The 27,747-nt window shown below is 43.8% G+C and overlaps 3 protein-coding genes across 3 annotated transcripts in view; all 3 read right to left on the bottom strand.

Annotated features, from left to right (window-relative positions):
* Positions 1–27,747, bottom strand: part of LOC119911344 (NLR family CARD domain-containing protein 3-like) — a 125,865-nt gene that overhangs the window by 76,032 nt on the left and 22,086 nt on the right. The window lies entirely within an intron of this gene.
* LOC119911403 (homeodomain-interacting protein kinase 1-like) lies at positions 87–1,557 on the bottom strand. Its single transcript, XM_038730297.1, has 3 exons — positions 1,014–1,557; positions 425–618; positions 87–326 (listed from the first exon to the last, which is right to left on the bottom strand). Exons 1-3 carry the CDS (start codon positions 1,051–1,053, stop codon positions 105–107), a joined length of 456 nt encoding a protein of 151 aa, XP_038586225.1. The 5' UTR covers positions 1,054–1,557; the 3' UTR covers positions 87–104.
* Positions 10,745–27,747, bottom strand: part of LOC119911422 (NLR family CARD domain-containing protein 3-like) — a 41,563-nt gene continuing 24,560 nt past the window's right edge. The window contains exons 8-12 of the mRNA XM_038730318.1: positions 15,869–16,042; positions 15,220–15,393; positions 14,395–14,568; positions 13,086–13,132; positions 10,745–12,940 (exon numbers count right to left, since the gene is read on the bottom strand). Coding sequence (XP_038586246.1) covers positions 12,384–12,940; positions 13,086–13,132; positions 14,395–14,568; positions 15,220–15,393; positions 15,869–16,042 — 1,126 coding nt within the window. The 3' untranslated portion in view covers positions 10,745–12,383. The remainder of the gene's footprint in view (positions 12,941–13,085; positions 13,133–14,394; positions 14,569–15,219; positions 15,394–15,868; positions 16,043–27,747) is intronic.

Here is a 27,747-nt window from a genome sequence, read left to right as displayed (position 1 = left end):
ATACCGAGACTCTTCAGGGCATCTAAGGCCACCAACAGCTGCAAGGACAAAACAAGAAGGGCACATTTGGGATTTAGCTTCCCATGTGCTGCTGTTTATTAGGTCTATTGGTTCCATATCAAAATAATACACACCTGTTTTGAGATCGGTCGGATCTCTTTCAGAGACAGTGGTTTCCAGTCTCGTTCTTGGAGCAGCTCATAGAGATTCCTGTCCAGCATCTCAAATGCTAGACAGGTCTGTCCCATGTGTTCAAACCGCTCAAAGAACTTCACCACGTTAATGTGGTCTGGATTCAGGACACTGATGATTTCTAACATGGACACCTGGGGAGAAAGGACATGTCATAAGTTAACATACACTGATCCAGCAGACAACATCTAAGCAAGGGAGTCTTACGACTCAAAAAGAGTCCAACATCTACCTCTTTCTCAGTGTCCTGGATAAAATCGGTGTCACTCTTGAGGATCTTAACAGCAACTCTCTCGTTTGTTGCCAGATTCTGGCACTTGGCTACTTTACCAAAGCAGCCTTCACCAATAAACTCCAGAATGGAGTAACCAGAAGAGCTGCCAAACAGAGTTTGACCTGCCTGGATCTCAGGTGCTGTCAGCGGGACTGTGGGGAGAGATGGTGAACATGGAGAGCAAATATATGAAGTCAGGGAATTTAGTCTGTGAAGCCACATCATGAACAAACACACAGCTGAACCACGAATCATGTCCTTCACTGTTTGTTTGTCATTCGAGGACCATGTGAGGGAGAAAAATGTACCAAATACTGATGATTCGCCTACCTTTTCAATGATTTTATTTATTTATATAAGAATGCAAATGTAATAGGTCTGATAAGAGAGGATGAGAATTGTATAGTATGGTATATTCTTAACATTAACTTTTAAAGAATCCTCTCTTCTACAGATAGCTTGTACAGATTGTGACACTTTAGAGCTCTTAGTTGGTGTTTTCATAGGAGATATATTCAGCATCATGTAAAATTGTGTTGAGTCTTACCTGATGCACCAGACGTATCTGTGTTTGACCACGATGACATTTTTCAGTCTCAGATCTTCTCAGTTTAGGATTTCCAAGGTTGAGAATGAAACTTCAAGCTTGAATGTTTGTTTTTTTAATTCAGAACTGTCTCCTTCAAATAACTCAATAACTATGTGTTTGTCTCTCTCAGTGCTAATGGTGAAATGACCACAATCCATCAAACATCCACACTGACCCTTCTCATGACACCAGTGGCATCATAATTTGTAGAACTCACTGCTGAGTTCAGTTCTATTCTTTTTAGAACCTACTGACACATTCAAATACAGCAGCTACAGGCTGAAAAACATGTTTTTATTCAAACTGTCTACTAAACTGCTCCTCATAGAGTGAAGAAAAATGTTTCCATGCACTTCAGTAGTTTTTTTACAGACTATTTAGAGCAACATTTCCTCAGACCTATACAACTAAAAAGGTTTTAAATGACATATATGAAGTCACGTCAGTCATAACCTGCTTTTAGAGATGTTTTGTGTTTTAACATTTTTGTTTTACAGCAATGTTTTCATTTTCCTGATCATTAATAAAACCACTCTCCTAACAAGTTTCTGTAAATGATGGTGGTGTGGTGGAAGTGTATTTACTCTTTGTACAAAGTTTAAATATTGGTACTTTACTTATGTTTTTTGTTTTCATGCCACTGTTCCACCACATTTCAGAGGCAAATATTGTACTTTTCACTCCACTGCATTAATTTTATAGCTACAGTTACAAGTTACAAATTCAGACATTACATACACTGAAAGAGTTCATTAAATATGATTATTATTCAACAAAACACTACATACACATTTAGAGGTGAAACAATTAGTCAATGAATTGATTAGTTGATATAATTGTTTAATTTAATTGGGCAGTGTTTTAATTTTCTGTTCAAAAATGCCAAACATTTCACGGTCCCAGCTTCTGGGAGGATTAGCTGCTTTTCCTTGTATGTAATTAAATGTTTTAATTTAATTTTCTTATTGATTGTTGGTTTTGTCCAACTCTTGGTTAGACAAGATACAGCATGTTAATTAGTGAGCTTTAGAGGTGCTGGAAGATTCCAGGCAAATGGTAAGCTAAGCTAACTACGTCCTGATTCCAGTACCATGCTGAACACACAGACATGAGGCTGAAATCCATCTTCAGCTCTCAGAAAGAAACCTCAAGAAAGGCAGTGGTCTGAGTGCCATGTTCCCATGTGACCGTTATTGGAAAGGTTAGTGCCAGGTGGACTGGGTAAAGGTTTGGGATCACATAGAGGTCCCAGGTTGGATTTCTAAAAAGAACATGGTGCCAGTAGACCACCCGGTAGCTCAGCGTTTATTCCTAAAATGGTTTTATGTTGACTGGATGTGCTCATCCCCCACTTCCTGTACACAAACCAGCCCACCGGCTCTGAACTTCAAGAGCAGTTGTGGTATCCCAGAGCTGCGAGGCCTTCCCCTCCTCAACTAATTGAGATGTCTGCAAATTCTGATAGAGTCACATCTTCCCCCAAACAACTCATGGGCTCCTTGAGCGAAATCCTATAAGTGTATTACAGCAACCAAGCAGCCTTTTAAGTTTCAGACTAACAGAGCCGCTGCACTCTAGGCATTTTTTATTTTTATTTTCATAGCAGCCAGCCGCAGACTCTCACAGCAACTGGCCCTGTAAAACTCTCTGGTATCCCTGAAATAAGCTCTGCAGGGAAAGACAGAAGGAAGAGAGAGAGACGGAGGGAGGGAGGGAGGAAAATTCTGACAAAAAAGGATATAAAGGGAGTTAGCTTCACAGGCAAATGGCTTAGCAAAGCTGACCTTATACGTGCTACTGACGCTGCTCTCTCAGACTGTGCACTGTCTGCAATAACATCAGTTTCAAATGTATTTTCTTTAACCCCTCTGTGGTAAATGTGAAGACTTCGGCACATTTAGTGGTAGGAAGAAAAAAAGACACTTGCATCTCAATGAGATGAATGATACAAAAGCATCTTAGACTCCATTCATTTTCACTGGTATTGTTTCTTTTGTGTGAACAAATAATCAAGCAATAATCACATAAAAGTTCTAGACATAGTGGCTTTATTTTATGCAACTGCTCCTAGAGGAGTTCATTTGGATTTCCCTGCGAATGTGCAAGCAGCTTATTACAACCCATAATAGTAATTATGACGGGATCAAAGGAAGACATCAGGAGCTGGTTGCACCACAGGGCTTAAGATAAGTAGGTTAATGCTGTTAATAGTGCAATGTTTTTATGCAAATGCAAACTCAATAAGTGTCTGTTGCAGATCATCTAGCCTCCTCCTCTGTTTCACCGGCGGTGCACCGCTGCTGCCTTCATGAGGACTTTGTGAAGTAACTGGGGCCTCCATCGAGTTGAAAATACAGAGAGTCTGTCATGGGCCTACTGTTATCTGACAACTACTAAAACTGTTATTGTAGACTACTCTAATAAATAGGCTACACACCTTCACAATTCACACTCTCGCTCGAGTGGTCGACATCCATCTCTGGAGAGACAGCAGTTTCTTCCAGGTCGGTCCGCCACTTTCCGCACCGACCAAATCAATAAAAGCCGGGGAATCCTCTCCGAAGAATCCACAATTATGATACTGTACTAACGAAAACGGACGTTTTAGGGGGGAGGACCCCTGACCCACTTCATTTAAGTTTTGTAACTCCCTTCTGCTACATAGCAGACAATATACATTAATAAAGAATCAGTTATTAAAAATGGTAAGCAGAAATAAACACAGATGATCCAGTGGATAGCACTGTGGCCTCACAGCAAGAAGTCGTGGGTTCAAACCCCGGTTGTCCCGGCCTTTCTGTGTGGAGTTTGCATGTTCTCCCCGTGTCTGCGTGGGTTTCCTCCGGGTGCTCCGGTTTCCCCACCATCAAAAACATGTTAGGTGCTCCAGTCAGTGCCACTGACTAGACACTGATATATATACACATCTGGAGTTGGTCCCTGGGCGCTGCACAGCGGCTGCCCACTGCTCCCTTGAGGGATGGGTTAAATGCAGAGAATGAATTTCACAACATGTATGTGACAATAAAGGTTTCTTCCATCTTCCAAACTATCATCACTGGAGCAGTGCTGAGGATGAATTAGAGTTTAAGAGTCTGATAGCGCCTGATAAGTGTCCACGTTGTTCCACATTAGCTGTGGCTAATGACACCTAGCATCCGGATTGCTTGCTGCTGGCCGACCTTCGTCGCTCAGAGCAGACAGCTGGTAAGCTTTGGGTCGGGACTGTGTGTTAAAACCTTGTTGCTCCTTTTGTGGAAGTTGTTGAAAAAACACTGTCTGTGCCGAATCAGCCGAATCAGCCACACCAAGCACGCATTCCTCACCCTGTGTGAGTCGGCTGCCGTTAGTCAGGCGGCCAACCTGCAGCTTGAGCTCAAAGCAACTCAATACAGTACACTCTCTGTTCACGTTCAGAGAATTGTGAATAAGCCCACGGCAGTGGATGCTTCAAGACCGCCGGGGGTGGCCTGCTCATGTTCTAACCCCCCTGTGCAGCCGTGGCATTCCCCTCTCTGGGGGAGCGGTACGAAGGCAGACCCCCGAGAGCGGCCACGGTGCCTCATGCAGACCCTCCCACCGCACACAGGAGAGTGCTCCAACTCTCCTTAACTGTGTGAGGAAGGCTGTGTTGGTGCGGTTCGCCCCCCAAGCGGCAGTGCACAGCCGGCCCCACTGCGGCAAGTGTCAGCTCGTCCCCTTCGGTGGCAGCGCCTCGCAGGGAGGCGCACCCTCCTGCCTGGCAACGCATGATGGTGCCCATGATCCTTTTTACGGGACTCTCCTGACCAGCGGCTCACGAAGACTGTCTACATGCACAGCGGCCTCCTGGCCTTCCACATGTTCATTTGTCTTTCTTCTTTTTTTTTAAAGTGATTTTCACAGTTTTTTTATTTTTATGTATTTATTTATTTTTAACCCTGTCCTGCCCAGCAGCCTGGTATAGAGTATGATGAGCTGGATACCATATTGTGCCAGACAGATTTTACTTTAACAAGAGAGTATTAAAATACTCCTTTGTCTGTTTTATTATTTATTTAATTATGTATTGATTTGTCACCGGGCCGGACAGGGGGGCAGACACGGGGATGGGGGGGCACAAACAGACAGCACAGAGAAAGGACAACACCTGTAAGAGAAGAGGGATGGAAGGTGGGGACAACAGGGAAAAGCTGTGGAACGAAACCTGCAACAGAACAGAGAGGGGGGCTTGGGGAGGAGAAAAACAACAACAAACAAACACAAACAAACAAAAACAAACTAACAAAATAATAATAATAGTAAAAGACAACCAGCCGAACAGCAGCAATAAACAGCTGACATATTAACACAACTGAGAGAAAAATGAAAACAAGAAACAGTCACACACACTAAATAAGCAACACAGCACAGCCACAAGAGCTGGAATAATAATTAATTTAAATAAGTAACTGAAAGAAAAGCATCAGGAATAATTCTACCAGGGACAACCTACATTTGTTTGTGTCTGTGTGTGAGACTGTGTGTGAGACTGTGTGTGAGACTGTGTGTGTGTGTGTACATTTGTGTGCGCATAAGCCTGTTAAAGAGTGTAGTTGTTAGTGAGAGTGGGAGACGCCACGACTGTAACAGGCAGGCAAGAACCCCAGTAGCCAATAGAAGAAGAAAAAAATACAAAAAAAAATAAAAGACTCTCAGATGCACCACGATGCAAACGCGGAAGACCCCGACCCACCAACAGATGGGCCAAAAAATAAATACAAATAATAAAAACGACCATCCAAACGCAAGTGCAGCGCCCGGACCGACCGCGGCGCGCACACAACCTGGACCACCACCGCACAGCGAACAACCAAAACGCCCAAATGCCACGCAATCATCAACATCAATGCACAAGTGACGAGCCCAGTGCACTGCGCGAGCACGGCAACACCCAATGCCCGGCAGCCCCCCGCGAATCCCGTGTGCGAGGTCGGGCAAACGAGAGAGAGCAAACGGAACAACACGACAGCGAAAGCCAGTGGAGAGAAACACCAGCAGCAAGTCCCAGCCTGGCAGGTCACCGTGCACCCGCCAATAAAAGTCCGCCATCCCCCCCAACCTCTGGAAAAACTAAGGCCGCCCACGCCAGCCGACATCCCCCATGCACAGCACGCCCCCCGTCCGCCGTGCAACACCAGCCAAACCAGCAACGAGGCAAAATCAACCAGCTCAGCTGCATGCCACCACCAACCCACCCACCCACAGTCAGGGGCCGAGAACTCCAGGCACAAGCCCAGAATAAACCGGAGCACAGCCCTGCCCCGCACCACCACCAACTGGCCGACAGAGAAATGGGGTAGCATGGATCTGAGGCCAACAAAGCAAACCAGGGACACAAACTGGTCCCACCAAGCCAACGAGGAAATGCATCCCCCGGACTCCAATGCACAAACTAAACTCCCAGCAGCCATCCAGAGACCATGCACAGGGAAAAAGCACAATGCATCAAGATGCATCGACAATCGCCCTACAATCCCTAATTGCAAAGGACCCCAGACGGCATGTCCCGGGGGAAGCTGCACCCTGCCCCAAGGAAGAACAGCAGAAAGCAGTGCCGGGAATCTCCCCGCCACCAGGGAGAGATAATGCGGGAGAACCAGGCCCAGCCAGCGGCATCCCTCCCCAGAGTGCAGGCAGAGCCAGCTGCAATGTGTAAGATCTCTGAATGCATTGTTGATTTCTTCTGGGTTATAAGTCAGATTCCCAGCTGAGGAACTATTTTTTCTTTATTCAGTTTCAGTTGGCTGGTTAAGAATCTGCTGGATTTATTGCCATGTTCAAAGTTCTCCAAGCGCAGTCTTTGCAACTGAAATTGGGTCTTTTTATTAATAATTTCATTTAATTCAAGTTTTGATTTTCTCAGACCAAATCCATGACAACCCAGAGTTGAGACCAGGAAGCAGAGTTGCAGTCTAACACACTTCTCTGCTCCTCCATTTCAGGAGGTACTTAGTGAAAACCTATAGTGATGGTGTCTGCCCCCCGACCATCGAAATTATTTCAATCAAAGGTAAACAGAAGAGGAGCTGTGCATAAAAACTACTACTATATTAAAACCACAAGAGCAATAGTGCAAATGAATAGGAGAGTTAAATGTGGACTCTTAAACATCAGATCTCTCTCTTCTAAAGGTGTGCTAGTAAATGAACTAATATCAGATTATGATATTGATTTATTTGGTCTTACTGAAACCTGGCTGGGTGATGGAGAATATGTTAGCCTAAATGAATCCACCCCTCCCAGTCATATTAATACTCACATTCCTCGAGGCACAGGCCGAGGAGGTGGAGTTGCAGCTATCTTCGACTCTAGCCTATTAATCAGCTCTAAACCTAAACCAAACTATAACTCATTTGAAAGTCTTGTTCCCACCCAAGTTGGAAATCACTGCAACCAATTATTTTTGTTATAGTGTACCGAGCACCTGGCCCGTACTCTGAATTCTTATCTGAATTTGCAGAGTTTTTGTCAACTTTAGTCCTTAAAACAGACAAAGTTATTATTGTAGGGGATTTTAATATTCATGTGGACGTTGAGAATGACAGCTTCAGTACGCACCAGAGCACTGCGCTCCCAGAATGCACCTGTGGTTCCTAGAGTCTCCAAAAGTAGACTAGGAGCCAGAGCGTTCAGCTATCAAGCTCCTCTCCTGTGGAACCAGGTTCCAGTTTGGGTTCAGGAGGCAGACACCATCTCCACATTTAAGAGTAGGCTTAAGACTTTCCTCTTTGATAAAGCTTATAGTTAGGGCTGGCTCAGGTAGTCCTGAACCATCCCTTAGTTATGCTGCTATAGGCCTAGACTGCCGGGGGATTTCCCATGATGCACTGAGCTCCTCTCTCCTCTACTTTCTCTCCCTCTGTATGCAACCTTATCCCATTATTGCATGTTACTAACACAACTTCTCCCCTTTCTGGTAGTCTTGTGCTTTCTCGTCTCTCTCCTCTCTCCTCCTATCACTTCCTGCAGGTGTTTCTGGCTCTGGAGCTGTGGAGTCTGGATCTGTGGTTGCGGGTCACCTGCTGCCCCCGTGTTCCTGCTCGACACCCTCTGCTGCAACGACTATTGTTGCTAGTCCTATTGTTATTATTGTTATTATAATCATTAACATTACGATGGTTACCATTAACACTACTATAAATATCTGTACCATTTTTCATTTAGTCTATAGCAACATCACCTTTACTGTCTGTACCTCTGTGTGTATATTGTGTAGGCTGCCTCCCTCCCTCCCTCCCCTCTCTCTCCTTCCATCCCTCTCTTTTTCTCTCTGTTCCTCCCCTGCCTTCTTGCTCTCTCTTCTGCACTTTTGAGTTTGGTATCTGCCTTGGTATGTTGAGTTTTGGGTTCTGTCCTGTCTAGTGTCCAGTATCTGTTATATAGTCTGCTTGTCATGTCTAGTCTCTCTGTTTTCCTCTGCTCTCTCTCTGCCTCGTTAGTCTCATGTCTTTCACCTGTGTTGCTCCCGCCCTGCTCGTTAGTCCCTGTGTATATATACCTGGTGTTTCTGTCTTGTCCTTGTCCGGTCATTGTTCATGTTACCCCCCAGTCTGTCATGTGTGTACTCTCTGCCTGCCTGTAACTAGCCTTGCTTGTCTCGTCTCATCTCCCTGTACTTTTGGATTTCTGTTATTCAGCCACTCACCTGTAAGTGTGCTCGCTTTTGGTTATATTAAAACCCTTCGTTGAACTATACCTGCTCCGCTCTGTGACCTGCGTTTGGGTTCTCCAACCTGCCTCCACACCACGATCGTGACACTCTTAAAAGGAAGTTTTTCCTTGCCTCTGTCTCCTAGTGCTGCTCTTGGTGGGAACTGTTGGGCTTCTGTAAATAACATCACAGAGTACGGTCTAGACCTGCTCTTTTATGAAAAGCGCTGTGAGATAACTGTTGTTGTGATTTGGCGCTATATAAATAAAATTGAATTCTCCAATAAGCTTCTTTCTTATCCAGGATCCAGGATCTCTCAGGGAAACCGGTCATTAACACTGAAGTTGGTCCCTCTCAGCTCCCTGCCGCGGCCTTTAACCAGTTCCTTCTGCTTGTGTTCAAACTTTGCGACGATGGGTCTACGCTTCTGGTTCTCCTGTCGCCGTCCTTCAGTTGATTTTGGATGAAGCTTTTACAGCAGGGGCTAGCTCAAATAGTGGCATCGGCAGCTAACAGTGGCATTTCCGGTGGCAGCTTTAGATGCCGCGGCATCTGCCACTGATTCAATTCAAATACTCACTCATTCAAATAAACCTGGACCGAGAGAAATATGTTAGCAACAGTAGTTTATTATGCAATATATAATAATGTGCATTTCTTCATGTAAACAGCAAGAGTCAGGTTTAATGTACGCATTGTTTGGTGCAATACAGTTGGTAGTTTAACCGAGGTAATTATTGTGTGTGCGGAGTTGGTACTGTTAGCATTATACTTAATATTAAATTCATTTTTAATCTGGTTTTCATAGTAATAGATCTGTTTTGCATTTCTACCAGCAGGGGGCAGTATTTAAATGAATGTCTGGTTTGTGTCTCTGTTAACTGTTTTAAATCCAGGTTACTGATACAGATGTATTTATTGTTCTTCATTTCATTTGTTTTTTCATTATTAAGGATTAATTTGTAACTGAAACATGGAGAGCACAGCTATCTCACAATTTTGACAAGTCTCACATTTTTCTTCTCCATTTATAAGGTACAAGGTAAATTTAATCATCACGTTACAACAGGGTTGTAAAATGAAATGAAGTTATACACTCCACTGAGTGTACGACCATTGAGGTTCGATTGCGGAAAATGTTTGATTATAATACGTGTAAATAGTTTTCTTTTCTTTAAACATTAAGTTTAGAAAGGCAGTCCCTTGGGAAACCTGAGACGCCTCCTGGGGAACCACGCCCCAGGCAACAAAAGAGCGACACGCGAAAACGACAGTCAAGCCATTTCACTTCAAATTGACAACGGCCGTTTCACTTTAACAAGTAGTCTTATTTAGTCTTAAGTGTTACCGGACGTTGCGTTTTTATTATTGCTAACTTGACCGGATGTTGCAGATGTTTTGTTGCTAGCTTCACTGCGGAGCCCTACAGCCAAAAACGACGCCAAGGTGTCTTGACCTTGTTACTGGGGCACAGAGCATGAAGACTGGCGCTGCCTATGTCGCCAACTTTGGACCCAGCAGATATGGCTCCTGATGAACTTGTGGAGGCCTGCTGGCGCTCCAGATTAGGGTCCTTTAGCCTAGCCTGCATGTCTTTGGATGGTGGGAGGAAGCCGGAGAACCAGGAGAGAACCCACGGAGAACATGCAAATGCTTCGTATTTGTATAGCGCCTTTCTAGACCACTCAATGCGCTTTTACACTAATCACCACTCGGAAACTAACATTCATACACTGGCGGAACAAGGGGCAAATCGGGGTTCAGTATCTTGCCCAAGGACACTTCGACACACAACCAGGGGGAGCCAGGGATTGAACCGACCTTCCGATTAACGGCCAACCCGCTCTACCTCCTGAGCCACAGCCGCCTGACATGCAAACGCCACACAGAAAGGCCGGGGCAACCGGGGTTTATTGCATTATTTAATTAGGTTTTGCTGATAAACTGTCAACTGAGTGTATATTTTTGTGTAGACATTGCATTGTCTTAAGGCAAAGAGGGAGAACCACAGCAGTAATAGAAATTCTTTGGTAGAACCTTTATTTTGATTTAAGGTAAATAGAACCGCTCAGTTAAAGGGTTACTGAGTGGTTCACCGTTCTAACTTTGCTTACTTTATATTTCCTCTGCAGATCCAGATATGACATAAATCAGTGATTAAATTTACTACCATTCTATCCAGTACACCATTCTTCTCCCAATGTGTATTTAGGGTTAGAGTAAGGAGTATGACTCGTTTAAACATGACATTCTACAAGCTTTAAGCATTGTACTCCAGACACTCCTTCATTAAAACAGTATGGTGGTCTCTTCTGTAGTTATCCAATCCAATCTGGATGAGCTCTATCCCAATGATTTTAGCAGTTTGGTTGTCTCAGAAGGGAAGGGGAGGGATGGGGACAAAGACAAAAAGAAAAGAAAGCCTTTTAGTTTCCCTCTGATGTCCATTAAAAGAGAAACATATTTATTTTCACAAAATGCAGAAAAGACATCAAACATGGGTTGTCACTATTTTAGCTTTTAGCTTCCTCTTTACTGGAAATTAGCATCTTATTTTGAGACTTCAGCATGACGCTGAGCATGTATGACTATACACAGACAAAAGTCTCTAGAGACAAAGAAAAGGTCAAGCACAAGAGATGCAGAGATATACTGTAGGACTTATTAAAGAAATAAAGACAGTATCTCAAATAAAACATCTTTCTTACTTAACTTGTACTTTTGTAATATGAGCTCAGCAGTTAACGATTATCACTCTTAAAGCAAAGGCAAATCATTTTACTATATGGCCTGTTTCTGTGTCAGGCATTCAAACTGTTTCTATGAAGGCCCCCAAAGGCTTCCAGTGTCCTTTTCTTCACATGGATCTCATTCTCGCAACACAGATTACACGCCCTGTACACGGCAAATAAGTCTTGCAATTTTTTTCAAGCCATTAAATGTCGGGCCAGAATACAGTGAAATAATAATCTTACATCTTTATATTTACATGTGCCAGGTTTGTATTGCAGGGTTGTGTTTCATTCCAACATACTAGTTGATTATTTCTCATGCTCACAATATGGCATGTGCTGGAGTGTGTGTGTTCTGACGTTTGATCCGCATCCATCAACCTATAGATGCTTTTGTTTTAAGGTAGTTATGTTTAATCAAAGACAAAAATTAAGCTTTGTGATTTAAAGATTTCTGAACATATATTTTAAAGACGTCATCAGCTTCTGCAGAGGAAAAATCAGTAAAAGAAACATGCTGATAAGAAACATTCACAGTCAGCATGCTGATAAATGTGCTGACATCAGGACAAAGCGTTCAAACAACTAACATCTATGTCCACTTTATATTTCTGCAGAAAAACTTGAAACTGAATATTCACAAAAATAATGAGACAAAAAACTTGAAAACTAGAAAAAAAACAATTAAAAAAGTGGAGCAGAAAACAAATAAGGAACATATTTCTTTCTACAGAGTGAAAAGAATCTCTACGTCTGCACCCCGACATCCCAGCATCCTTTGCTCTTCTCTACATTCAGCCTCCTCTTCCTCCTATATTACAATAAACACATCAGGTTGGTACGAACATCCGCTGTGTGTGATTATGTACAGACTGAACTATCTGGTCAGCAGAGAGTTTCTCTAACAGGAGGAGACCCTCCCTCCTACAGAGAACACAGAGACACTGAACCACCAGACCCGTTACCCATACCAAACACAAACCCAGGATAAAGAGGTTCAGTGAATGTGGTGTTGAAGGTGTGGAGGTGGATCAGTGTGTCAGAGGAGACTCTGAAAAAGGACAGAGTGCCAGCAGGACAGTCCACATACACTGCTACTCTGCCAGAGGGGGAGGGGCAGGAGGCGGAAACGGAGAAGCCTCCTCCTTTGTTATTGTGAGAGGGAAAGTAATTCCCAGAGCACTCCAGACTCCAGGACTTGTCGTTTTTCCCAAACCTGCAGGCATTCCAGTCTCGATACTGATCTCCTTTCCTTCTGATTCCTCTGTAACTCACTGCTATTGAAACCCATGTTCTCCACTCGACCTCCCAGTAACAGCGACCAGTCAGACCTTCTCTACACAGCAGCTGATGGAAGCCAAACCTGTCAGGATGATCAGGATATGACTGATCCTCTGCCACACGTGTCGCCTTCCTGTTGTCTTCAGACAGTTTGATCTCTCTGTGTACTGTGTTTGTGTCAAATGTGAGTTCACAGGAATCTGATGGAGAGAATAGAGCTGCAGTTATTGATCTATCATCTGCTCACTGATTAACACTGATGATGACATCAGAGCTCTGAATGAGTGATGTCACAGTCTGAAGATGGTTGAATGTTTTCATGAATCAAATGAAAAACACACTTACACTTCCTTAGACCTGGTCTCAACCATCGGACTCCACCAGGCTCCACCCTGAAAGAAGGAGGGGGGTCAGACCAGCACATCCTCTTTCAGCATCAAACATGGACGTTACATCGCTCTCATACACATAAGTAAACTAAAATAACAAAAACACACACAGCCTATTTTATCTGTTGGAGCTTCAGCTCCTCACTCTGTGAACATCTGCTACATTGCTTCGTCTGATGTAACGATCATTATCTGATCATTATAATCAATTCCATGTGAAATAAACTAATAAATAATTCCATTCATTCCAGGAAAGGATTCTTTTAGCCAACGGCTACGAATCATTCCCTTTTCAGAAGAAACAACTATTTATCTGTTTATTTATTAATGTTCTAATTTATGTTCCAAATATGAGAGAACTCTATAAACAGAAAGATGACAAAGATAAACTTGTGTTTCTGTTGGTCTTTCCACATTAATCTTTCACCTACTGATGAGCTGTTTCTTTTCAGCCAAGGAGCATTTGTGTTTGATGATTCCAGCTGATGAGCAACTCTATATAAAGGAATTTTTGTGTCTTTTCAATGCAAGCAAAAAAAAAAGGTTTTGAGAGCATATTTATCGCACTGCAATCAAAAATCAAGTTTGTAATTAAAAAGGTCACAAAAAGTTTTTATTGCTAATTTCTCCTCTTTGATTGCAGTCAAAAAGTTTTCCTTGCAAATCATAAAATGTTGCAGGTTAAACCGTTTTGCAAGCAAGAGAGTTTTGCAAGTCGAAAAGTTTTGCGAGTAAAAAAAGGTCGAAATAAGACTTTCTATTGGTGAGATTAACTGACCAATCATGGGTTTTCATCGGCTGCATGGCCACGGCCACAATCCCCTCACTCTCCAGAGAGTGGAGTTATTATAGAAACACGTCCTAACTGTAAGTTTCAAAGACAGGAAAAGTCCTGTGTTCCTGTTACCGAGCTGATTCCTTAACTCATGCCGTGTCCTTCCTGTCTCAGACTTTGTACCTGAGATTAAGAAATCTTAACTAGAGCTGGAAACTGGATTCTTTAGTTGGCACTCACTCTGTCAGGCCTGTATCTGTTCAGAACACATACAAGACCACCTGTGTCCATGACAACGGCTGTCTCCCTGCACTCGTCACTGGCTGGCTGGCTAGCTAGCTGTGTTAATGGACATTAAAAACGCCACCTTTTTGGGAAGTTTTCTTCCAAATGATCGGCCCAGGGCAAAGAACAGACATAGCGCGCCAAATTCAAAATGATTTCAAACAGTAAGTTTATGTAACAAGGCACCGTGTTAATAAATACTGACCTGAGAATACACAGTGTACAGTGGGGAGTCTCCAGTGCAGCAGACAGCAGCTCCACTCCTGAATCCTGCAGGTCGTTGTTATTCAGGTCCAGCTCTATCAGACGAGAGGACTGGGAGCTGAGAACTGAGGACAGAGCTTCACAGCTTCTCTCTGAGAGGTTACATCTACTCAGTCTGAAGAGACAATGATGACAAATAACATTTGTGTTAGAATGAAATCACACTTGATACGATTATGATATGTAAGGGATAATACCCGACTGGCTCTACATGCCATGATGGTAATGGACAACACATTGGCTAAGAACCAGCCAATGGGAAGCAGACGGTGGTCAGCCATTCATGCACCCAGAACTAATTTTGATTTCCCTTTTGTGTGTCAAATATCATGAAATATAGTCCCTGGGCTTCTAAAGTCCATCAGCCTTCATTGCTAGGCAGAAAGTGGTTCATGAGGCTGGGCTCACACTGAGTTTTAAACTCCTAAAAAGTTCTGAAACCAGGATAGAAATTTACTGATTGTTCTCAGTCTGAAAAACATCGATCTCCCTGACTAAATGTGTGACTTCTACAAATCTCTAGATTTTCCCTTCTGAATTGGTGTCCTCTCCTCTTCTTTCCCTGAAGCTGTTCCTCAGACTTAGGCTACCAGCTTCACAGAACAAAACTTTATAAAATATGTTCATGGAAGGTTACATGATCTAAGAACTGATTAAACACAACTGGTTTGGAAATAATATGAGAAGAGAAAAAATATATGAGTGCATCCATTCATATAAATAAGAATTCAAATGTTCATTGTTGAACAGGTTGATAAATCCTGACCTGAGAGTTTCCAGTCTACAGTGTGGACTCTCCAGTCCAGCAGACAGCCGCAGCAGTCCTGAATCCTGCAGCTTGTTGTCACTCAGGTCCAGCTCCCTCAGATGGGAGGTGTTGGACTTCAGAACTGAGGCCACAACTTCACAATGAGTCTCTGAGAGTCCACAGCCAGAAAGTCTGTGATGACAGAATATAAACTTAGTATAAATAAGTATAATAAAATCTGACACTTTATGATAATAGACTGGCCATTTTGCACTACAAAGCACATTAACATGAGTGGCTTAAGTTAGCTAGTCAGTGCCATGGAAATAGTCTGCAAGCACTCACCACATAATGCTGAACATGCCATGGTCATGTACTGACACAGCTCAAACTCAACTACAACATCTGTTTTCTCTAAATATCTACATGGACTGTGTATTTACCTCACTTATGTTCTTGTGTGTTTTTTGCATGTTTGATGCATCTTATTATGTCACTGCATCTGCTTTTCATCTGCCATGTAATTAATTGAATCACTCCTATTGCAAGTCCTAAATATTGTGTTATTTTAATTTGATGGGTGATAGTTTTTCTCAGGTGGAGTTCAGTTGTTAACAGCATAATTTATTCTATAAACACTGAATAAGAGCAAAAAATATGAACTGACCTCAGAGTCTCCAGTCTGCAGTGTGGACTCTCCAGAAATCCACACAGCAGCTTCACTCCTGAATCCTGCAGCTTGTTGTCAGTCAGGTCCAGCTCTCTCAGATGGGAGGGGTTGGACTTCAGAGCTGAGGCCAGAGAAGCACAGCTGATCTCTGACAAACTGCAGTCCCTGAATCTGAATAAAGAATAAATGATGGAGATAAAAATCCATTTCTAATCCAATCAGATGTGTTCAGGTTTTAAATGTGGAGCTCAACATTACTATGTCCTGATCAATGAGCTTTTCCCAGAAATGAGTAGAGGGACTTTGTCATTGTGTTATTGTGGATCATCATAATGTCAGCACAACATTCATACACCTATTCATGTCAACACAGATCAATAACATGCTGCTGATCTCAGGCCAGTCTGGAATATTGATCAAATCAGACATGCTGTTGTTCTAATTCAATCAGGTGTCATTTTATGAAAAATAACTAAGAAAGAGCTTTTCTATAGAATTCCAAAATGGCCAATATGAAATAAATAAGACTTTCAGTACAACCCCAATTCCAGTGAAGTTGGGACATTGTGTTAAACGTAAATAAAACCAGAATATGTCATGAGTTGTAGTTTTTCCCTGTGAGTTTGAGTTTTTTGCCATTTGTTTCTGGTGTCCTTCTGTTTACCTGTTCTTCTCGTTTCCTTGTCCTTAGTGTTTATGTCTTGTCTGGTGTTCTAGCTCGTAGTCCTGTGTTGATTTGATATTGCTTTGAAGTTTGGTAGTCTACTTGTTATATTGTTTCTTAGTCACTGCCTTAACTCTTGTTCCTGCGTTTTAGTTCGTTGTCCTGGTTCCCAGTCCTGTACCTTAGTTCATGTTAAGTGTTCACTCGTCTTTTTCAGGGATGTCCCTGTGTGATCCTTGCATCATCTTGTCACAAGATCTCTGACGTAATTGCTGACGTAACCTGCACTCTGCGCATGCGTTGGCGTCTGTAGCCACCTGTCGGAAGCTCCGTCTTGAACCGGACTCTTATCCAGTTTTAATCCACTTTTTTCGTTACATTTTTTATATCCTTTTATTTAACTTAACTTTATTTAAGTTTTACGTGGGTTAAGGATTTTAGTCATCCGACATGGATCTTAAGATAGATGACCGTAAAAACGCGATCAACGCTACTGATCGCAACAAAGCTCCGGTGACTGTGCTAGCCGAGATAACTCTGCCCCATGAGGACTGCTCACTCCTTAAGAAAGCGAACAAGAAGATTGCTGACCTTATGGAAGACATCCGACGACTTTCAGAGGAACTCAAAGAGAAAGATTCCCTGCTGACTGGCTTTATGGATGTAGCTTCAGTACAAGCCAAACAGATTGTTTCTCTTAGCGCAACCGCTAACATCCAGGACACCGTGTTTTGGGACCTCTCTAGCCTTCCCAGGCTTTCATCCTGCTCGACTCCGAAGCATCAGTCAACCTGGGCTGAAGTGGTGGTCCGTGGCTGCAAGAGAGGCTCGGATGGGGCTGCCTCTCCTCCGCACATCGGCCTCTCCAACCGCTATGCAGCCTTGTCTAACGACACTCCGGTCCATCCAGCGGATGCACCTGCGGCTTCGAGTCTCCCTGATACGGATCTCTTTCGGCGCACAGTGCCTGCCGACACTGTTGCATCTCCTTCACCGGCTACATCTCCTGCACTGGGCCGCCGGTCTGCCGCCGGACTTGATCGGCGGCTGTCATCCCGGTGAAAAACCTCCGCTTCCCGACGTAGGATCCTGAAGGAGGCTGTGCTCAGACGCTCCGGAGGCCGTCTCTACCCTGCACCGTCGGGTAGCCCTTCTCTCAGGTCTGTTACTGCTACTCCAACACAACACTCGGCAGCTCACACACTCCATCCTCAGTCCGCACGCAGTGTTGAAGCAGATTCTGCTCAGTCCTGCTCTGGAACCACACAACCAGCATCTCCTCGTCCTCTTTTCTCCCCAACCACACTAATAATTGGTGACTCCATAACCAGAAACCTCCGTTTCTTTAACGCTACCACTCGCTGCTTCCCCGGTGCCACCACGGCTGACATTTAAAAAAAACTCCAGGACCTGATGCCGTCGCTCCCGTCCTCCATCACAAGAGTGATAGTCCATGTGGGAACAAATGACACAGCTCTGCAGCAGTCTGAGCTGACAAAATCAGATTTTAACCGTCTTCTTAACTTTTTAAAGCAGTGTGGAAAGTCCGTTTTTATCTCTGGTCCCATTCCCACAGTCGGTCGCGGTGCTGGCCGCTTCAGTAGACTCCTTGGCCTCCACGACTGGCTCCAGTCCGCCTGCAGGGCTCACCGTGTGTTTTATGTGGATAATTTTAATATTTTCTGGCAAAGAATGTCTCTTTTTAAGACAGACGGACTTCACCCAAACAAACGGGGCTCAGAAATGTTAGCTGCGCACATACAGCATGTGGTGCGGTCCACACATGACTTACGTGAATGACTAATCATTCATGCAGCACACCTGGACACACCACCGCTCACTGAACAGATCTCTGCCTCACTGCCACAAACAACTGTCTCCACCTGCTGGCATGTAAAGCCGTCTGCTCCCAGCGCTGTTCCACAGACTTCTATTCCTGTCATCATCACGCATAGACCAGTAAACCGAAATGTGCACATCCCACACAGAAATAATAGTAATCTCTTAAGGATTAGGACAACTGCACCAACTCCAGCACCTAGAACAAACTCATTTAAAATGGCTCTCTTCAATGTGAGATCACTGTCAAGTAAGACTTTTATCTTAAATGATTTTATCTTGTCTGCAAATCTAGATTTTATGTTTTTAACTGAATCCTGGTTGCAGATGAATGACTATAGCCAGCTAGCTGAACTGTGTCCGCCTCAATATGATTGTTTTAGTCAACCGAGGGTCAGTGGTCGTGGTGGTGGGCTAGTGAGCGTGTATAGGAAAAATTTAAAATGTCATCAAGTACGCTGTGATGAATTTAGCTCCTTTGAAGTTCTCACTCTTAAAGTTGGAGGGCTGCATCATATTTGTTATAATTTATCGCCCCCCAAAACCGCCTGGAGTATTTTTATCAGAACGTCCTGAATTTTTATCTAATCTGGTTTTAAATTATGACAGAATTGTTCTTTGTGGCGATTTTAATATTCATGTTGATGACCCCACCAATGTTAATGCAACTGACTTTTTAAATATGGCCACTTCTTTTAACTTCAAACAACATGTCAAAGGGCAAACACATAACCGTGGTCATACACTGGACTTGGTTTTTACCCTGGGTGTCAGCATTTCCTCTGTGGAATTAGTGGACATGACCATATCTGACCACAGATGTATTGTTTTTAGCTGCGATTCGCCTGTTACTCATGCCGCCTCACCAAGCTCCGTGTGTTGTCGCATCTTTAATGAACAAAGTGTTTCAAAGTTTTGCGCAGTCTTTCACAGCCAAAGCCAACACCTGTCTGATTCCAACACCAACAATCTGGTTGATCACTTCAATCATATCTGCTTGTCGTCACTAAATATTACTGCTCCTCTAAAGGTTAGGCCTACGTCTAAAGCTAGTAAGCAACCCTGGATAAATGACAGCATTCGCAGCCTCAAAAGGGAATGCAGGAAAGCAGAGCGCAGATGGAAAAAATCCAGTCTCCAAGTCCATTACCTCAGTCTGAAGGATTTATTAATTAACTACAATAAAATGGTTAAGGATGCGAGAACACACTATTTTTCTGAAGTCATTACTACACATAAACACAATCCCAGGTTTCTGTTTAAGACTGTGGATCAGCTGGTAAACCCAACCCCTCCTTGTGCCTCAGCTGGAAGTAATGATGACTGTGAATTGTTTTTATCTTATTTTACCAATAAGGTGGTGTCAATCAGAGCCTCTATTACCCCCGTGGCCTCTTACTCAGAGGTTCCTCACCAGCAACAACAGAGTTTTAACCAGTTTTATCCCATCGACTTGTCTGAGCTTTTAAAAACATATCACAAATGAGAGTGTCCTCCGGCCCACTTGATATAATACCTACAAAATTTTTACTGAAAGTAATAGATTCTGTTGGGCCCCATTTGATCTCCGTTTTCAACAGCTCCCTATCTACTGGTTGTGTCCCTGATTATTTTAAAACGGCTTGCGTGAACCCACTTTTAAAGAAACCTGGTTTAGATCCCTCCCTCCCACAAAATTTTAGACCAATTTCAAAACTGCCTTTTATTGCAAAGATTCTAGAAAGAATTGTGTCCAAACAGCTGCTCACTGTGCTGGAAAATAACAAAATATTTGAAAAGTTTCAGTCTGGTTTTAGGAAGTACCACAGCACTGAGACTGCCCTGCTTAAAGTCACCAATGACCTTTTAATGTCTGCTGATGAAGGCATGTGCTCAGTCCTGGTACTCCTGGACCTTAGCGCTGCTTTTGACACCATTGATCACAACATCATGTTAGACAGACTGAGGCACTGGGTGGGGATCTCTGGTACTGCCCTAGAATGGTTTTCATCCTACCTGTCAAATAGGAAGTTTTGTGTGTCTGTAAACAACTATGTCTCTTCATTCTGTCCAGTTAAATATGGTGTGCCTCAGGGGTCGGTCTTAGGACCCATTTTGTTTTCCTTGTATCTGCTTCCCCTTGGACATATTATCCATAAACATGGCATTTCTTTTCATATTTATGCTGATGACACACAAATATACTTGCCCGTCAGATCCACAGACCCTGGAATGCTGAGTTCACTTAACAACTGCCTTTGTGAAGTTAAAAAATGGATGTCAAATAATTTCCTCCAGCTGAACTCAGACAAAACAGAAATCCTGGTCATCGGGTCCCAGCAGATGGCAAATCAAATACTGCCATCTGCTGGTTCCCTAGTAAATCACATTAAGCCTGTGGCAAAGAACCTTGGTGTTTGGTTTGATAGTAATTTAAATTTCGAGCAGCACACCACAAAGCTTGTTCAATCATGTTTTTATCAACTTAGAAATATAGCTAAAATTCGATCTATGTTAACTTTTAAGGACACCGAGACCATTTTACACGCCTTCATCTCATCACGCCTGGATTATTGCAACAGCCTTTTCACCTGTTTAACCCAAAAATCTATTGATCGACTCCAGACTGTCCAGAACTCAGCTGCCAGGCTTTTAACCAGAACAAAGAAATATGACCACATTACTCCTATTTTAGCTTCATTACACTGGCTCCCAGTATGTTTTAGAATTGACTTTAAAATTCTATTGATCACTTTTAAAGCTCTTCATGGCCTCTCGCCTTGTTATATTTCTGACCTTTTAGTCCCATACGCACCAGCACGTACCTTGAGATCCTCGGGCAGAGGTCTGTTGTCTGTTCCAGAGTCTCGACTGAAAACTAAAGGGGACAGAGCGTTTTCTGTCAGGGCCCCGAGGCTCTGGAACAGCCTGCCCGAGGAAATCAGGTCGGCTGAGTCAGTGAACTCTTTTAAGTCCCTTCTTAAAACATACTTTTATAGGAGAGCTTTTCCCGATCTTATTTGACTTTATTTTATCCCTTTTATTTTATTGTATTTTACTAATTTTATATTAAATTTTCATGCTCTTATCTTTTTTTTTGTATTATTCTTTACACTTGTTAAAGCACTTTGTAACTTGTTTTTGAAAAGTGCTCTACAAATAAGGATTATTATTATTATTATTATTATTTCAGCAAGACAATACCAAGCCACATTCTGCACGTGTTACAACAGCGTGGCTTCGTAGTAAAAGAGTGCGGGTACTAGACTGGCCTGCCTGCAGTCCAGACCCGTCTCCCATTGAAACTGTGTGGCGCATTATGAAGCGCAAAATACGACAACGGAGACCCCGGACTGTTGAGCAACTGAAGTTGGGAAAGAATTCCACCTACAAAGCTTCAACAATTGGTGCTCTCAGTTCCCAAATGCTTATTGGGTGTTGTTAAAAGGAAATGTGATGTAACACAGCGGTAAACATGCCCCTGTCCCAGCTGTTTTGGAACGTGTTGCAGGCATCAAATTCAAAGTGAGTGAATATTTGCAAAAAACTAAGTTTATCAGTTTGAACAATAAAAATCAAATGTGCACTGAGCAAAGAGAGAGGCTCGTTCTCTTAAAGCTCCCTCCAGTGTTTTTTAACATTTCATATTTTGACAAATGGCTTAATTTTGTGCTCAAAGTTGCAAATATTGTTGTTAAAATGGGGTTGTGACGTATGACTATAGTAATTCTATAAGTCATACGTCATTCTCCAAGCTTGTGCAGGCACAGTGTCATGCCTCATAAAAAAAAAAACTGTCACGCCTCGTTAAGTCAGAGCATCAAACCCATAAACATCGTTGTGAGCTAGCTAACCAATTTATCATGTCATTTACTTAGAACTTACAGTAGGTATGTCTCGCTGTGTCTGATTGTTGGTTTGTCTTTCTAGTTTAGTGAGCTAAGTTAACTAAGTTGTAGTTAGCCAGGTGTAGTTATTGCAGAAAGTCAGCTAACAGAGGTGCTGTTCATTTTCATTATGGCATTTATGCATAATGACAGCACAGGGAGGACAGATGACAGAAAACGCGTCGCACTTTCACCTGCCACTGTCTTATATACAGTCTGCACTGACGGCTTAAATAAACCATCAGGGCGGCGTCCGCTCAGCTCGGCTACTAGAGATAGCCAGGAGCCTGCTGCTGTGGGCCCACGCGAACCTGCGCTCTATCAGAGCACTCCACATTCCCGGTGTTCAGAACCGAGACGCGGACCTCATGTCACGCGGCGGTCCGTCTCAGAACGAGTGGAGACTGAATTCCACTCTTACTCATGAACTGTGGGACAGATTCGGGGAGTCAGAGATGGATCTGTTCGCCTCACGAGAAAACGCACAGTGCGCACTGTGGTTCTCTCTGAACGCACGGGACGAGCCGCCACTGGGCGTGGACGCCTTCTCACACAGCCCGTGGCCTAGAAGGCTCCTTTATGCTTTCCTCCCCGGTTCCTCTGATTCCCCGCCTTCTGGCGCGCATTCATGAGGAGCTCCTAACAGTGATTCTGGTGGCACCAGAACGCACGAGCGCATCATGGTTTCCACTGATGATTCAGCTGGCAGCTGCTGTGGCGCAGAGACGTGCTCTCAGAGCTGGACGGCGCCATCCTTCACTTCCCAGTGATATGTCAGCGTTTGTGGGATTGGCCCATGAATGGGAGCGCCTTAAAAGACTAGGATTGTCCCCTAATATAGTGCGCACCCTCCACTACTGCTTCTTCTAGAGCAAAGTGGTCCGCTTTTCAGCACTGGTGCGTGGAAAGAGACATGGACCCCGTCTCGTGTCCCTTATCCCATGTTCTGTCCTTCCTCCAGCTGCTGCTGCTGGACAGAACTCTGGCTTTATCCACGGTCAAATCATACGTGGCGGCCATCTCATCCTACCACGAGAGCTTTGGAGAGAGATCGTTTTTTGTGCATCGGCTGGTTAAGCGTTTTTTAAGAGGAGTGAAAAGACAGCGGCCTGGATATGATATACAGGTACACATACATGTACACAGTGTGGTAGAGTATAGTGCAAAGGATGCTGGAAAAAATAAATAGGACCTATGACCTGAGGTAGGTGTATTGGTATACAGTATATACAATATGACATAGTATGAACAGCACTGAAATGGAGAATGGTGAATAAATAATGTTAGCCAGTGAACAGGTGTCTGATTAGAGGCAGAGTTACTGGGTTTTTGCACTGGAGTTGTTCTGACACTGAGTCAGAAATCAGCTGTTCATCAGAGTGATGGCTTGTGAGAAGAAACTGCTTCTGAGTCTGTTGGTTTTGGCGTACAGTGCTCTGTAGCGCCTACCAGAGGAGAGAAGCTGGAACAGGTTGTGTCCAGGGTGAGATGGTTCTGCAGTGATGTTTCCTGCCCGTTTACTGACTCTGGAAATGTATAAGTCCTGAATGGAGGGCAGGTTGGCACCGATTATTTTTTCTACAGTCCTGACTGTCCGTTGTAGTCTGCTCCTGTCCTTTTTGGTGTCAGATCCAAACCAGACAGTGATGGAGGTGCAGAGAACAGACTGGATGATGGCTTTGTAGAAGTGGATCAGCAGCTCCTAAGGCAGGTTGAGCTTCCTGAGCTGACGCAGGAAGTACATCCTCTGCTGGGCCTTCTTAATGATCGTGTCAGTGTTGGGCTATAGTGGAACCCAGAAACCTGAAGGATTCCACAGCAGACACAGGGCTGTTGAGTATGGTGATGGGGGCAGAGTGGGGGGGCTCCTCCTGAAGTCCACGGTCATCTCCACGGTTTTGAGCGTGTTAAGCTCCAGGTTGTTCTGGCTGCACCAGAGAGCCAGCTGATCAACCTCCCGTTTGTAGGCCGACACGTCACCGTCCCAGATGAGGCCAATGACCGTTGTGTCGTCAGCGAACTTCAGGAGTTTGACAGATGGGTCTCCTGAGGTGCAGTCGTTGGTGTAGAGGGAGAAGAGCAGTGGGGAGAGCACACACCCCTGGGGGGCGCCAGTGCTGATAGTCCGGGTGCTGGATGTGATGTTCTCCAGCCTCACCTGCTGACTCCTGTCAGTCAGGAAGTCTATGATCCACTGACAGGTGGAGGCTGGCACAGTGAGCTGGGTGAGTTTGGTGCTGAGGATGTCCGGGATGATGGTGTTGAACACCGAGTTGAAGTCCACAAACAGGATCCCTAGCATATGTCCCTGGAGAGTCGAGGTGTTGCAGGATGTGATGCAGACCCAAGTTGACTGCATCATCCACTGACCTGTTAGCCCTGTACGCAAACTGCAGGGGGTCCAGCAGGGGGCCTATAAAGTCCTTATGGTGGGCCAACACTCGTCTTTCAAAGGACTTCATGGCTACAGATGTCAGGGCGACGGGCCTGTAGTCATTCAGTCCAGAAATGGAGGGTTTTTTTGGGTTTGCGTTTGAAGTAGGAGGGAACTTCACACAGCTTCAGTGATTTGTTGAAGATCTGAGTGAAGATGGGGGCCAGCTGGTCCACACAGATTTTCAGGCAGGATGGAGACACACCATCAGGGCCAGGAGCCTTCCTGATCTTCTGCCTCTGGAAGAGGTGGCTCACATCCTCTTCACAGATCTTGAGTGCAGGTGAGAGGTCAGAGGGGGAAGGTGACTGTTTGAAGATGGCGTTGGAGTCGGGGAGAGGTGTGACTGTGGGCTTTTCAAACCTACAGTAGAAACCATTCAGCTCGTCAGCCAGTCGTTGAGTACCAGCAGTGTTGGGGGATGGTCTCTTGTAGTTTGAGTGTCCGTAGGCTTCTCCACACTGAGGTGTGAAGCTGTCATTTAGCTTTTCAGCAAAGCACCCCTTTGCAGCTTTGACCTCTTTAGTCAGTGTCCTGGCCTGGTTGCACAAGACTCTGTCCCCACTTCTGAATGCCTCCTCTTTGGTCTGACGAAGCTGCCTGAGTTTCGCTGTGAACCAGGGTTTTTGGCTGTTGTATGTGCGGAAGGTTTTAGTCGGCACACACATGTCCTCACAAAAACAGATGTCACAGTGTCAGTTCGTCCAGGTCAGTGGCTGCAGCCTCAAAAACACTCCAGTCAGTGCAGTCAAAGCAGGCCTGTAACTCCAGCTTTTACTCGTTGGTCCATCTTTACACAGTCTTTACAACAGGTTTAGCAGATTTCAGTTTTTGCCTGTGTGTCTGGATAAGATGTACCAGACAGTGATCAGAGAGTCCCAAGGCTGCACGGGGAACAGAGCGATAGGCGTCCTTTAATGTTGTGTAGCAGTGGTCCAGTGTGTTAGCGTCCCTGGTGGGACACTTAATATGCTGTCTGTATTTTGGAAGTTCATGGCTGACGTTTGTTTTGTTAAAAGTCCCCAAGAACAATGAGCAGGGAGTCTGGATGTTTTTTCTCCATGTTAGTTATCTGCTCGGCCAGGTGTAGTAACGCCTCACTAACACAGGCCTGACGTGGAATGTAAACAGCGACCAGGACAAACGAGGAAAACTCCCGCGCTGAATAAAATGGTTTACAGTTTATAAATAATGTCTCTGGGTGAGGCCTGCATGATTTCTTCAACACTGACATCTGTGCACCAACCTTCGTTTATATAGAAACAGAGTCCGCCTCCCCGTGTTTTTCCTGCGAGCTCCCTTTCACGATGAGATTAAATCCCTTTAGGTGAAGTGCGCTGTCCAGGATGCGCTCGGTGAGCCAGGATTCGGTGAAACAGAGGGCAGCAAATCTGCAGAAGTCCGAGTTAGTTCTGATGAGAAGCAGTTCGTCCATTTTGTTGGCCAGAGAGTGGACATTCGCCAGGTGGATTGAAGGGAGTGCAGTGCGAAATCCCCGCTGTCTCAGCTTAACCAGCGCGCCTGCACGTTTTTCCCTGCGCAGTTTCTGAAGGATCCCAAACAGAGCTGCCGCTCCTCCAACTAGTAACTCCGGGAAACGGACGCTGTTCTGCTGAATTGTCTCCTAGCGCATCCACTCGATCTGTGGCTGACTTCTTAGAAAAGAACCACTTTGAGTGTTTCTGTCTCTTGTTTGTGAGAAGGCGATTAAGATAGCCACACCTGAATTTGGAGTGCACACATATTCAAGCCTTTGTGGTAAATCCACTGAAACAGCCCAGTGCGAGCTGACAGGCAGGTTAGAGAATTTATCCTGTCAGTTTGTCTCTTTACAAAGACAAGTGTTGCAGTATGAGAGTCCTGCCTGAAGAGAGTCTCTGAAGTCTTCATGTTACGCCGTACGAGAACCACATACAACATTATTTATCACACTGGGTCGGACTTGATGAATTTATGCAATGGTTTAAAAAAAAAGTCAAAACAAATGGAACAAATGTGAATGTACTTGTTTGGTATTTGGCAATTTTTTTCACTATATTCGGCTTCGGCCAAGAATTTTCATTTCGGTGCATCCCTATAGCAAAGTGTAATTTTTTCAGTATTCATCTATCCCTCCATCCATCGTCAACTGCTTATCCTGTGTACAGGGTCGCGGGGATTTTTCAGTATTGTCACATGAAAAGATATCAAATATTTACAAAAATTTATTTTATATTTATATATAAATATTTATAAGTTATATTGTGAGATACTGTATATACGAATCATTCATCACCACTGATTATTATAGTGTTTAAAAGCAGTAGCTATTTGGAAGTGCATGCAATTTTCAGCAGGCATGCATAATTCGGCACAACACAACACCTGACTCGGCGCCTGTCACCTTGGTCCCGCGAGGTCTTAATGTCATGTCATGGTGATAGCCCTCTGAACTGCCTTAATTGTTCATGGCATATTTTCAACAACAGACTTTGGTCCATATTGACAATGTAGCAAAACACAGTTGATGCTTGTTTGTCGGCTGCACATCCATGATGTAAATCTCCCGGTCCACACAACTGCTGCTCACTGGATATTTCCTCCTTTTCGGACCTTCCTCTGTAAACCCTAGAGATGGTTGTAGGGATACTACGATTACAGATTTTGTTGGTAAGATTATAGTCAGAGGAATAAGCATGGCTTCACGATTATCACAACTATTGTGCATTAATTAATTTAACAATACTAGTAATTACTTAAGTCAATTTTAAATATTTAATTACATTAACTATTATAGGTCTATTATATTTAAGTATTATTATTAATATAAGGACTATTAATTTAATTTACAGTGGGTACGGAAAGTATTCAGACCCCTTTAAATTTTTCACTCTTTGTTTCATTGCAGCCATTTTCCAAAAATCAAAAAAGTTCATTTTATTTCTCAGTAATGTACAATCAGCACCCCATCTTGACAGAAAAAAACAGAAATGTAGACATTTTTGCAAATTTATTAAAAAAGAAAAACTGAAATATCACATGGTCATAAGTATTCAGACCCTTTGCTCAGTATTTAGTAGAAGCACCCTTTTGA

The sequence above is a fragment of the Micropterus salmoides genome, unplaced genomic scaffold (assembly GCF_014851395.1).
Source record: "Micropterus salmoides isolate LMB-PRFRI ecotype aquatic unplaced genomic scaffold, ASM1485139v1 Ms_hic_scaffold_2, whole genome shotgun sequence".
In the NCBI taxonomy this organism is placed as follows: domain Eukaryota; kingdom Metazoa; phylum Chordata; class Actinopteri; order Centrarchiformes; family Centrarchidae; genus Micropterus; species Micropterus salmoides.
The sequence above is the reverse complement of the archived record's forward strand: the minus strand, read 5'-3'. Positions and strand labels throughout refer to the sequence as shown.